Source organism: Schistocerca gregaria, chromosome 4 (genome assembly GCF_023897955.1).
Source record: "Schistocerca gregaria isolate iqSchGreg1 chromosome 4, iqSchGreg1.2, whole genome shotgun sequence".
NCBI classification, from domain to species: domain Eukaryota; kingdom Metazoa; phylum Arthropoda; class Insecta; order Orthoptera; family Acrididae; genus Schistocerca; species Schistocerca gregaria.
This window is the reverse complement of record NC_064923.1, coordinates 198274244-198288421: the sequence shown is the minus strand read 5'-3', so window position 1 is coordinate 198288421 and position 14178 is coordinate 198274244. Positions and strand designations below refer to the sequence as shown.

At 43.5% G+C, this 14178-nt stretch overlaps 1 protein-coding gene across 1 annotated transcript in view; it reads left to right on the top strand.

Moving 5' to 3' along the window:
* The first annotated feature begins 2747 nt into the window (after positions 1 to 2747).
* LOC126267652 (peptidoglycan-recognition protein SC1a-like) overlaps positions 2748 to 14178 on the top strand; it is a 33594-nt gene continuing 22163 nt past the window's right edge. The window contains exons 1-2 of the mRNA XM_049972953.1: positions 2748 to 2855; positions 10974 to 11084. Coding sequence (XP_049828910.1) covers positions 2748 to 2855; positions 10974 to 11084 — 219 coding nt within the window. The remainder of the gene's footprint in view (positions 2856 to 10973; positions 11085 to 14178) is intronic.

Here is a 14178-nt window from a genome sequence, read left to right as displayed (position 1 = left end):
ATGCTGCCGTCACTATAACTAATGAACTAGGTGGTCGTGTCACGTGACTGATACGTCATCAGACCTCGGACTGGCCGACGGTACGTCAGTAGAGCTCAGGCCGGACGAGACGTGCGATAGCGGCGGGTGAAGTCGCTTGCTGTGCCGTGTCTGAGGTCGTGGAATGCCACCGAATTATTCAAGTGCTACGGAGTTAAGGGCGCTCCGCGAACAGGGCCGCCTAAAAAAAATGGTTCAAATGACTCTAAGCACTATGGGACTTAACATTTGAGGTTATCAGTCCCCTAGATTTAGAACTAGTTAAACCTAAGGACACCACACACATCCATGCCCGAGGCAGTATTCGAACGTGCGACCGTACCAGCCCCGTGGTTCTGTACTGAGGCGCATAGTACCGCTCGGCCACAGCGGCCGGCAGGGCCGCCTCAGCTGCGATTAGTATTATGTGGTCGTTCCAGTTATATCGCTCCGTAAGCACACGGTGCTTATGGTGATCTTTCTGCAGTCCCGATTTCATACAATAATGGGTCCTTCTTATGCGAAGCATATTACATTTGCTTACGTTGAGATTCGACTGCCATCTCTCCACCAAGCATCGATCCTCTGCTGGTCTTCCTGCATTTCGCGACTATTTTATTTTATTTTGACTTCTCTTTATGCGACACCATACCATCCACGAAAAGCATCATGGAACTTCCGACGTTATCCACTAGGTTATCTATTAATGTTTACTGTAAACAGCAACAGCCATATAACTGTCACTTGGCGTATGCCTGAAGTTACTTTACGACTGACACTCTCTCTTTGTTATGATGCTCGTATTTTATTAATTAGGCGACAGTGCAGAATTGTATCGTATGACTTCCGGAAGTCAAAGAACATACCATCAACCTGAACGCATATACAGGGTGACAATTATTGAACTATGTGAAATAAAATCGTCATAACTTCTGAACGGTTCGCGTTAGGACGTTTAAACTGCACGATTGGCCGCGGGGCATGATGGGAATTAGTATCCGCATGTATGGTTTGGTTTAGCGACGAAGCCCACTTTCATTTGGATGGGTTCGTCAATAAACAAAATTGGCGCATTTGGGGGGACTGAGAATCCGCATTTCGCGTTGGAGAAAATGACTGTGTGGTGTGCAGTGTCCAGCCACGAATAACCGGTGCGATATTCTTTGTTGGTCCGGTGACTACTGAATGGTGCGTGAAGGCTCTGGAAGATAATTTCATCCACATTATTCAAAGTGACCCTGATTTCGACAAAATGTAGTTCATGAAAGACTGAGCTAGACCCATCGAAGCAGGAGAGTGTTTGATGTCCTGCAGGAGCACTTTGGGGACCGTATTCTGGCTCTCGGGTACCCAGAGGCCACTGGCGTAGGCCACGATTGGCCGTCATATTCTCCTGATCTGAACACATGCGACTCATTTTTGTGAGGCCATACTAAAGACATGGTGTACAGTAATAACGCCAAAACCACTGCTGATCTGAAAATAGCTATTCAGGAGGTCATCGACAACATCGATGTTCCGACACTTCAGCGGGTCGTGCAGAATTTCGCTATCGTCTGCGGCACATCATCGCCAATAATGGCAGGCATATCGAACATGTCAACCTAAATCCGAATATCTGTAGTGACGTTTACATGTTCAATAAAGCGTGTGCACGCCATAGTTTGTCATTAATTTACGTTTTTTTTCATAGTTTAATAATTGTCACTCTATAGCTAATGGCTTCTAGGTGTCTGGACGAACAGAGCAAGCTGGGTTCCAAACGAACGTTAAATGTGGAATCCATGTTGGTTCCCACAGAAGACGTTTTCGGTCTCCAGAAATGCAATGATACGTAAGGGTAAAACGTTTCCAGAACTCAACAGCCAATCACTAGGAACGGTTTGCTCCTCCACCGGTCTTTATTAGAATTCTGCTAGAAAAACAAGCTCGTACGCATACTTCACCTACGAGAGCGTGCTGAAAAGTGACGTCAGCGAAATTTTTATTCTGTTCTCAATATCGGTCGAGGTTTTAAAAGGTATCCATATTAATCGGTCGACTTTCCCGCTTCGCTAACGCTAATGACAGAGCCCGGAGTTGACGCCCGTGTACGGCAACCGGTGAGGCTCTTCGGAATCGCTTTGATGACGTCATCAGAGAAAATCGTTGGATCACACAGGCACAGCTCTCAGGTAAGTGTGGCGTATCATGAGAGCGTGTAGAGACCATCGTTTCAGAACAGCGGTACAGAGAACTGTGTTCACGGTGAAAAGCATCACCGACGATAAAATTGAGACCATTCCGTCATCAGGCAAAATCATGCACACAGTGTTCTGGGAGGTTTAAGTAGTTCTAAGTTCTAGGGGACTGATGACCTCAGAAGTTAAGTCCCATAGTGCTCAGAGCCATTTGAACCAATTATCCTCTATTGTTAACTTTTGTTGCAGGCTATTGCTAGTTTTGAGAACTTCCAAGTTACTGTCTTTGTTTGTTGGATGGTGATTTCTGCCATTAGATGTCGTGAAGATGTTGAGTGTGAGCTGTTACTTTTTTAATGCCCTTGTTCCGTGTATCTGGTCATGAAATTCCTGCATGTTGGACCCACGTGTACAGATTGACAGTAAATGCTGTTTAATTGGTAGATGCCAGATTGACTATATTTGTCGGCACAGTTTGTTCTATATTGTGTTGTTCGAGTCCCTGTCTTTTTAGCGTATTTCGTATCCCAACGGCCACAGTAGTCAGCCATGATTTATGCTCTGTACTGGCTAGCTCAGCCGTACGACACTCTTGAGATATCAGCTGAGAAATGCGATCGACGGCGAGCTATTAATGGCATCGTGACACAATATGACGTACGTTTTCAGGAAATGTTAACTGCTGCAAAGCCATATCCACAACCCACTTCCGTTATGCCCTCGAACTGTACCGCAGATTAGGTCACCGACCAACGCTGTAGCTTTCCGAACAGAAGAAACAAATTGCCCGTTATGAACGAGTGACGTAGCCAACCCGACCATAACAGCACGATCATAACAAATGCAGCCCCCTAACTACCACGAATACGACCACCGGCAGAGCACAACTTGAAAGGAAAGAAGTGTAAAGTAGACGGCTGTGGTAACAGAAATCTGCTGGCAGTTAAAAAATGTAGGATAAAAAGTAATGTAATACTGATATTATGAAGTCCAGCTTCGTAAGTTGCACAAAATCTATACCTGCAAAATATCATCAAGCAAGCCATTCAAAGAAAATTATAGCGCCTTTATATGTCTTCGGTATGCAGCAAATCAACACTTTTAGTCAACTGGTCACTGATGTCATAGCTCAATAAGTAGTCTTAACAAAATCCTCCTCGAAAACGGCGAGCAGAGCGAATAAAACTAATGTGGAATGAGCGATCACCAAATACAACTAGTTCATCAAATTATCTTACTGAACATATGGTGGCAATCTGTGCGACATGCTAAACTTGGCTTAATTGATGCGCATCACATTATAGATCTTGTTACAACTTAATTAGATCAGTTAGACGAAATAGTCATGGAGTTACTGTACTTTTAATGAACCTGGGGACGGGGGATATACTACAAACCCGTCGCCACTCACAACAGTCGTGAGAAATTACTTATAGTAATAGAGGAATGGTAAAAGGCAGACTGATCACATCTGCATCCGTTTACAGAGCTACAGCTTGAGACGAGGCGGAAAAATAAGTGCGGTTGTAGTGTTTACACTAATGTGCATATACAAATGTTCGTTAGAAAATGTTAGTGGAAATTTTGGCTCTCACGTAAGCCTCAGGGGATGATTTCCACACTTGGTGCATTAGTACGCTGTTCCACACCCGCGCATTAGTTATAGTTCCTGAATTAACATGAGTACAGTTTACGCTACGGAACAACAATTAGGCGATAATTATAGCAAAAATCATTTTTCACGACACAGTTCAATCACTATTTATTGGCGTCGTCTTTTTCTTTCATACAATGAAATTAGCGCTGGTGAGACGATTTACAGTTTTACCTTAATAATAATTTGACTCCGAGCCCTCAATAGCAGTGATATAGGCTGCTATAATCGAAAATTATTCAATCAATTCGAACAGAAGCACAAGTCCCACTGTCCTCTTTGTTCTAGAAGTTTTGGCGCAAAGTCACAGATCGGCACATGTTCACTTACGCCTATGTATACCTCGTAATTCGTACTCGCACAAATAATCGTAGCACTTCCAGTTCACCAAATATATGCTTGCACACTTGCACTGTTAAACAGTGCTCTTTGTCGAAATAAATCGGCGCGAGAAATTCTTACCCAAACGACCACATGCGCCACCCACAAGTGGGGCTCGCTCGCCACCCACCCCTCAAACGACTTACCAACAACTGACCCCTAGCCAAGATGGCCGCTCGCTTATATAGGCTACCCCCCCCCCCCCCCTTTGGTTATGTGGTTATGCAAGCACCAATCTCACCAGTTAAGGTTGCAAATTTTGACACATGCATCCCTCAACAGAAATAAGTACACCATCGGAACCGCACTGAAAAGTACATCCTATTTACTATGCTACATTAATTTCTAGGATTATTCTATCGCCCATAAATCAAGTCTTATTTTTTTTGCAAAATTTCCCCACTTGTTTGTTTACATCTGTGCTGCAAAGTTTTAACATAGAACTGCATATAGCACTGTTTTTAGGCGTAATCTATAGCGATCTATACATTGCGCTGCTCAAAATTTTCATATCAATAATAATTAATTAATTATGGGGGATAAATGCAATAATAATTTGCAAACAATGAAAACTATTGCAAGTTAAGTGTATAGTGTAGCTTAACTAGTTTAAAATACCTGTGATGCCACCCAAAATATTACATAGTGCCGTTCTTTACGTCACGAATTTTCTATTGAATTTTATAAACAATTTCTCATCAAACTTTCCTTATAACGAGCTTTATAATTCATGAATCTTAAGATATGACTATGGCACTCGATCCGCTATGACGAGACGTTCTAATGAGCTCTCGCTCATCTCTGTAAGTTGTTATTTACTATTTTTATTAGTGATATTAGGCAATTTTCAAGTTAGTATAACTTTTGCGTCTCGTGACTTAAAATAAAGATCGATCTTTCAGAAGGTGCATATTGCTGACCACAATCCACGCCCACATATATTCACTGTAAGTTTCATAGTTTTCGCGTAACGCGCGAAAAACCAGACCTTGCCCCAAGCTGCGGGCCACGTGGCCGCCCGGCGGCGGGGGCATCCCACGGACACGTTGCAAATCTCGCGCTGGCGCGCCACGCTCTTCCGTGAAAGGCTCACCATGTCGCGCGCTCGCTCTCCACAAAGCAATCCTTGCGTACTGGACGTATTCATCTAGTAACGGGGGTATTTTACCGTCACAAGCTGAATATAAGGCAAAACAGTTTTTAGGACTTAATTATGCAAATAAAAATTGTAAGTTCTTTTGGGTGATGTTGCAGCACATCACACACTACTAAGATACACCAAGGACTCTATTTTTAAATTACTTCCGACTGGTTTGGAATATTTATTGCATCAGCTTTGGTGAAACAATATTGGAAAACTTTGTTCAATAACTCTCCTTTTCGCCCAAAGAGCGTAAGGAGTTTTCCAGTAATATAGGTCACATTCATTTTGATCTTCTTTGTACATCCTACTAGAGTTTGGGACAGCGTTTCAGTCTGGACATCACTGAAACCGACTCGCAATGAAGTTCACACTAAATTAGAAGATACTGTCAACTGTTGCCAAACTAAGAAATATGGTTTTCTTTGAGATACTTTCTGTCTGCTTTTGCAACACTGTTTTGCACAACATGGGGGGTAATACTTTAGAACCTCTTGAGTCTACTCGACTCTGCTTCCGCTAACCCTGCAGCTGCAATCCGTGTGCAGTGGACTCCTGATTTGTTTAGTAGAACCGCCGGCCGGAGTTCTAGGTGCTACAGTGTGGAGCCGAGCGACCGCTACGGTAGCAGGTTTGAATCCTGCCTCGGCATGGATGTGTGTGATGTCCTTAGGTTAGTTAGGTTTAATTAGTTCTATGTTCTAGGCGAATGATGACCTCAGAAATTAAGTCGCATAGTGCTCAGAGCCATTTTATAGCAGAACCGAACACGTCTCGGCCCCACGAAACAATCTAGGAATTCGCAGCAACGCCGTCTCTTAGACGTCTAAGCCTCTGTTTTAGACCCTTTATTTGGCTCTGTACCAAAGGTCCACAGCCGATCAGATGCTGCAGACAGTGAGCACCGCATTCACCTTACAAGACCAGCACTCTTTAGCAACCTAGATAGAAAAGTACTCTTCTGATCCGAAGTGACACATATGTCCACGCAGGATGCAGTGCCGATGTACGGTGGCCAATTTCCGTTCAAAGCAGTGGGCGAGTTCATTCGTATGTTTGGAAGGGAATGCCTACATTGTCTGCCCACTTTCGGCAGCGATGACGGAAACGAGGCATAATCCCTGAAGTTTCTCTCAAACTATGGTAAAGCACTCCATCTTCAGGCCACGAGTGGCCTACCGGGACCATCCGACCGCCGTATCATCCTCAGTGGAGGATGTGGATAGGAAGGGCGTGGGGTCAGAACACCGCTCTCCCGGTCGTTATGATGGTATTGTTGACCGAAGCCGCTACTATTCGGTCGAGTAGCTCCTCAATTGGCATCACGAGGCCGAGTGCACCCCGAGAAATGGCAACAGCGCATGGCGGCCTGGATGGTCACCCATCCAAGTGCCGACCACGCCCGACAACGCTTAACTTCGGTGATCCCACGGGAACCACTGCAGCAAGGCCGTTGCCCTCGCAAACTATGATGCAGAAACAATATGGTTAAAAAAATTTCATTTTTTCCTTATTTATACCTTTAAATGTCTGCTTCATGATGACGTACTCATCGTTTCGAAAATGTGATATTAGCATTCAAGTAAGACAATGTGCGAAATTCAAAAAGTTTGCAATTAAAATTAGCGGTTGCTATGCTTTTTGCTTTTGTTAAACATTACATAATATCTTGCTGCATATGAAATTTAGCTAATATACTGAATTTTTCATCAGAATTGGGTGGAAATCTCTATCTGTCACCATGCTCAAGAAAATTGATCTGATGTAGCACACTCATTTGCTGTAGCGCGCCAAGTATAAAGCCAGAATGAAACATCGACAACATTATATTTCATGAGCGCTTTGAGATATTGAAATGAGATTTTTCAAATGATAGCATGCGAAGAGAAGAGTGTTCTGCTTATTGTGATTATGCAAAACTACATTGTCTACAGTATTACCCCACGAACTACAGACTTTTCCGATGAAAAAATGTAATTTTTAAGGGCGATCGATAGCTGGTGAATCGAGAAATGCTATAGGTTTAGGAACAGCACAAATGAAGACATTACACATCTATTTCTGTACAGAGGGTTTGCTTTTCCATAAGCTACTGAGCTTACTTGTCCTCAGTTCCTCGCTTAATAAACTTAATGAACCACTAGTTTAGAATTCTCTTGCAGTGACGTCTGCACTACATGTTAGTGAGGTCACATTATGTAAACTCCGATGTGTTTTGGCAAAAGAAGCAAATTTTGACATGCAAACAACGAAAAGAAGGTTTTACTTTAAATTTGCCTCTCATGACACTTCTCTAAAACTTAACAATGATTAAAAAGCCAAGCAAAAATAAATCGCTGCTTTTGTTGTTGCATTTTCAACAGAATACTTTGTGCATAATAACTAAAGCATAGGTGAATGTAGATCTTTTTGAATGCTTACCATGCAAGGGTGGGCTAGGAGGGGCTATACTTAATATTTAAAAAAAATGTGCATGTAGGCTTAAATTTGGAAAGGCACTTCCCCTTCAGCACTCGGCATTTCCCCTACAGTGCCTGTCGACACCCCCACCACTACTGCTGTCCCCTTGCTTGCCCTGCCAGTTGCGTATCTACTGGCGATATTATTCTGCACAGACTCTAACCTGCTGTTGGCTGCATCCTATGTTCTTTACAGCATCCAGAAAGAACAGTTTCACATCTCGCGTGAGTCCCCACCATAGGCAAATAGAGTGCAGCTGAAGTTCATCCACTCCTTGCCCACAATATCCATAACAGAATTTGAGACATAGTGGTAGTAAAGGGAAGGCAGGATTCGGTTACCACTGTGGATGGCTCCGTAATCAGTTACTATTGGTTGCCTTGTACAGTTACACATATTTATTTTTAAATCAGAAATTCCAGACAATAAATACAAAATACCGCACATTGTTAATGAAGGAATAAACAAATGTGTAAATAATAGTGTTTTGAGTGTGTTACAATTTAGCAAATCACCATAAAATACAGATACAGATAATGTTTAAAAAAAGCAAGCCACTGTGATCACGGCTGAAGGCCTTACATGCCAAAAATGGCAATAAATTAAGAATGTTTAAGAAGTTGCGGCAATTACAAGTTACAGGTATTGAAATATTAAAAGGTAAGTGGCGACAAACACAGCAGAACGCATCAGACGCCAGGAATGGCAGTAAATAAGATTTTAAGGCTTATTGCTAAAATACAAATATCGGATTATTTTTTCAAAGCAAATGACCACAATCACGGTTGAAGGCCTTACACGCCAGGAACGGAAATTATATAAGAAATTTAGAAACCTGTTGCAAAACAGCAAATACAAGCAAAAGTTAATCAAAAGAAACAAGCAACTGACCACCAAACAGGTGAAATAAGATGATGGTAGCCTTGCAACACAACCCTTACACTGCTAGATTTATCCCAGAAGGCGACCGGAACTATTAACTAGACATACGTAACCTTCAATGTAGGCATTGCAAAGTATGGTAATAAATAATACAGTAATAAAACACAAGGACCAGTCACAGGCGGTGCTCCAGGAATCGGCCTTTGAGAAGGTCTGGCAACAAACACTTTCGTAAACGATGAGATAGGCAGCCAAGAGCTGCATTCACTTCACAAGATGGTAACTCAGACTAGTGGCAGTCTAACGAATGACTTATGATAATCTTGCTGAAGCTACCTGACATCCGATAAACCAAATGCAACGATGGAACGATACGCCAAAGACGGAACCGGCAGTCCGCAGCACGTCCCCAGAATACTGTGTTTAGAGCGCCCGGAACGAGGAAGGAGCCACTACCAGATTTCCGTCCGATTCCACAAACCCTAAAATCTGAACAAACAAGTCACAGTACAGAACACCAGACTAACTAACAGTAACTAAAACCCCAATCGATTTGCGTGCAAGGGAAAAATGAGATGTAACCAACCAGAATCAGCAACTACAAGCCATTGCGGAAACAATCGCAAAGCGAGCCAAAACCTAGTACCAAATGAGTGACATCAAATTCCTTAGGCACACAAATGCACACTGAACTCACTGGGACAACTCTGACAACGATTGGCAGAATGAAACAAATCTCTACACGGCTTATCCATTTACAGTTGAGTAACCACACCCTCTAATCGCTGAGCCAAGTGCTTTTAACACAGTAAGCAGTAGGCAGGTCCAACAAACTGCACACTACGGCGCGATGATAGTCTGTTACAACATCACATACGTACTACGGGGCCCACACGGGTGACTGACTCCACTCTACTTGGATAGAAATGCACTCATCTCAAAGCTTGCTGGATCCGGTTTACGACGAGGACGTGCACCCTCGTGACCACAGCCCTTCCATCAAGCAGTCCATGTGCGCCGCCAGCGGTCCCGGCGTGTTCTCGCACTGTGCTGACCTGGCTCCTCCTGAGTTCCCAGCCGAACTGGCCCACTCACACGACCTGGAGAAACAACGTCGCCCTAAAGATAGGGCAACAGTTACTACATATCAATAACCGCCGCTGCTGCCACTAGCGGACGGGGAAAGCTTGCGAAACGAGTGGCGCCAGTCAAGGCGAGAAGAAGACAAACAACTGCAACCATGCCAACTAAAGGATACGGTCTGGCCTCCAACAGAGGGCGGAAACCTTCAAATAGCACCAACTCGAGCCGCTTCACGGCTCAGAATCCACCAGGCGCCTAATATTGAAGCTCTTGCCTACAAATAATCGCACATACTGAGAATGTTCGGAACATGCAGGCCAAGAGGCAGCCTCTGATACTGGACAGATGACTGCAATGGCCCAGGATCATTTTCAGTCACAGTTAGCACCTGAACTGCATTTCTCAAGCGACTGGCTTTCCGTAACTGTGCTGAATACTAGGAGGAAAGGCACTGTCAAAAACACATCTGACCACTCCAGGAGACTGTACCTTAAAGCTAAGACAGTGGCACTCCGTCCCGACTGGATATTATATAGACTTGCAAAAATCAAAATTATTATTATCGATTGTGTGCAATGCAAATAGGCTACAATAGATGCTTGCTTGCTTTCTTGTTTTCGCTTACGCCATATTCCCGCAGCTATCGCAGGGTACAACGGATTTGGCAGTGTTAGGGACGGCAGGATGCCCTTCCTGTCGCCACCTCGTACCCCCCACGACGGAATCAGTGTACCCCAACTGTCTGCATCTAGTGTAAATCGCGAAATAGTGCGGACGTGTTTAAAATGTCTGTGATGCGTGTAACTGAGGCGGAACCTGGGGTCCAGCCCGGTATTCACCTAGGGGTGTGTGGAAAACCGCCTAAAAACTACATCCAGTCTGGCTGACACACTGACCGTCGTCGTTAATCCGCCGGGCGGATTCGATACGGGACCGGCGCGCCTACCCGAATCCAGGAAGCAGCGCTTTAGCGCACTCGGCTACCCTGGCGGGTAAATAGATTACAATAGATATTATCAGATATATCACCGGATCAGCATCCAAGGCTCTGAGATATTGCCACCTTTTATACAGAAAATATACCTACACGTTTGGACCAGCTACTACAGAGAACAGTATGCCTGAGCAGTAAACGGAAAAGAACTGATCACTTTTTTTTCCTGATCTTGTGCAGGACTTCGACGTCGACGACCTATGTGGGTGGCGGCGGCGATGCTGGCTGCCTCCGTCGTCATCATCCTGGTCATCCTGGCAGGAGTGTTGTACTTCGCAGACTTCTCTTCAAGTAAGTTCCTAAGACACACTGAATGGTTAGTTAAAATACTTCGAGTTTCTAGTTCACTCTGCACTAATGACATAATGTTCCTCTTTGGAACGAAAGGTACAATACCCAACGATCGATACATTTCATTTCAGTGAATTTAATTCATGCCACATACAGTCCGCCCCGATAGCTGAGTCGTCAGCTCGACGGATTAGCGTCCTACGGGGCCGAGGTTCGATTTCCGGCCGTCTAGGGGATTTTCTTCGCTCAGGGACTGGATGTTGTGTTGTCTTCATCATCATTTCATCCCCATCCGGCACCCAGGTCGCCTGATGTGGCGTCGAATGTAATAAGACCTGCACCAAGGCGGCCGGATCTGCCCCGCAAAGGGGTCTCCCGCCCAATGACTCCAAACGCTCATTTCCATTTCCATGGCATATGCAGGGTGACAGTTATTGAACTACATGAAAAAAAAACGCAAATTAGCTACAAACTACGGCTTGCACACACTTTATTCAACATATAAACGTCACTAAAGATCCTGGATGAAATTTTCGCTCTGCAGCGGAGTGTGCACTGATATGATACTTCTTGGCAGATTCAAACTGCGTACCGGACCGAGACTCTAACTCGGGACCTTTGCCTTTCGTGGGCAAGTGCTGTACCATCTGAGCTACCCAAGTACGACTACGCCCCCTCCTCACAGCTTCCCGATTTCGAGTCTCAGTCCGGCACACAGTTTTAATCTGCCAGAAAGTTTCATGTCACTAAAGATATTCGGCTTTAGGTTATAACAAGTTCGATATGCCTGCCGTCATTGGCGATGATGTGGCGCAGACGAATAGCGAAATTCTGCACGACCTGCTGAGGTGTCGGAAAATCGATGCTGTCGATGACCTCCTGAATGGCTGTTCTCAGCTCAGCAATGGTTTTGGCGTTTTTACTGTACACCATGTCTTTAATGTAGCCCCACAAAAAGGAGTCGCTTGTGTTCAGATCCGGAGAATATGGCGGCTAATCGAGGCCCACCCCTCTGAATACCCCAGAGCTAGAAGGCGGTCCTCAGACTTCTCCTCCAGGGCATCAAACACTCTCTGGCTTCGATGGGGTCGAGCTGCGTTTTGCATGAACCACATATCATGGTCACTTTTGATAATGGGGATGAAATCATCTTCCAAAACCTTCACGTACCGTTCGATAGTTACCATGAAGGAATATCTGACCAATTGTTTTGTGGCTGCACATATCACACGAGGCAGTCAGCCGTTGAGGCTGAAGAGTCTTCTCTATCGCGAAATGCGGATTCTCAGTCTCCCAGCTGGTCGATTTTGCTTACTGACGAACACATCCGAATGAAAATTGGCTTCCTCGCTAAACCAAACCATCATACGCATCATACCCCGCGACCAACCGTACAGTTTGAGCGTCCTAACGGAAAGCGTTATGACGATTTTATTTCATGTAGTTCAATAATTGTCACCATGTACTTCGCTTGAAACAGAATAAGACAGTCCACGTTCGACACTGTTCCCATAGTGGTGTTTCCACCACATTACTCCTGGGTTTATGTTTGCTTTAATCGCGTCCTTTAATATGAACTTGAAACGTGTAACATACAGGGAGTTTAACAGATAAAAATGACGGACATAATGGTAATGTAAGTTTAGTATGTAATCCCAGATATTTCTGAAATATGAAGCTGTAATATATAATCCGATTAGAGTGATGATTCATTTCGTAACTAGATAGGAACTGTAACATCTCATCAGTGCAGGGAATGACAATTGACTCTCAACATAAACAAATGTAAAGTATGACAGAAAGACTCTTTATTGTAAGATTAGTACCTGGCTTCGCTCAGGTAGTTGATACGAGATTGTGTAGTAGTTGGAATAAAAGGATAAACTTTTAAGTATAAAAGGTAAATATTTTTATTGGAAACATATTGTAAGTATTTTTACAATACTTGCTTAAGTATAAGAGGTAAAAACTTTTTATTGAAAACATATTCTAACTATGTGCAACACTTTTTTACTAATAACATTTTTTATTTTGTTATCCAGAGAACATATCTAAAAAAATTTCGAATATCCTATTCGAGAGCAACCTACGTATAGTTGACCGTGAGAGAAGCAGAAGGGTTTGAGACTGACGCCGCAATATTTTAAAATTTGTCCTTGCGCTTTGTTAATTGTAAAACTGTAGGCTAATCTGATTTGATATTGGACTCTTTTAAATTGGATTCAGTAGAGCAGTTATATTCTGGAGATAAATAGCATGTCTCCTTTGTAATTTCCAGTAATAAGTTCGATAGCTATTTGGCGATCATCCCTGTTCCATTACATAGTTTTGGTAAGTTGAGTTTTCTGAGTAGTATTTGGTCGGAGATCCAATTGTAAGTCGAAGGCACTGCAATGTCATTTCTAGTACTTGCAAAGAGTTTAGAAATTCTGTAGGGAAGTTCGCACTTTACTCAAAGTTTACCATCGTGTCGACCGATTTGTATATTCTCATCAGGAATTTTCTTTTGAATATTAAAGTTGATATCGTCAACAATATTATTTTAGTTGCCAAAATTGCCCTTTGAAATAGCCAGTCCGTATTGGAATAGCTGTGAACAACGGTAGGATAAATTTGGGCGATGAGTTCGTTTTCAGTAGTGCCTATGTTGCAGAAATCACTGTTGACTTTAATAAGGCCCTTCGTCTGGTCAGTAGGATATGTGTCTTTGCGTATTTGTAAAAGATGGTGAGCAAAATGTACTGTTGTTTTGCCTTTCGATAGTCCAACTCTCATATTTTTTTAGTCGCAGTATTTGTATGTGGGGTCGGAGATGTGATTTTTTTAAAGCATGCATTGATCTCGTCTGCTGGTGCTTGACTTTGGGAGTAACGGGAAGTGTTTGTAGAAAATCTACTTGAAAGTATGAGTGGGATTCCTCCCATCAATTCGAAAAAAGTTCAGATGTGTGTGAATTGTAATGGGACTTAACTGCTAAGGTCATCAGTCCCTAAGCTTACACACTACTTAACCTAAATTATCCTAAGGACAAACACACGCACCCACGCCCGAGGTAGGACTCGAATCTCCGCCGGGAGCAGCCGCACAGTCCATG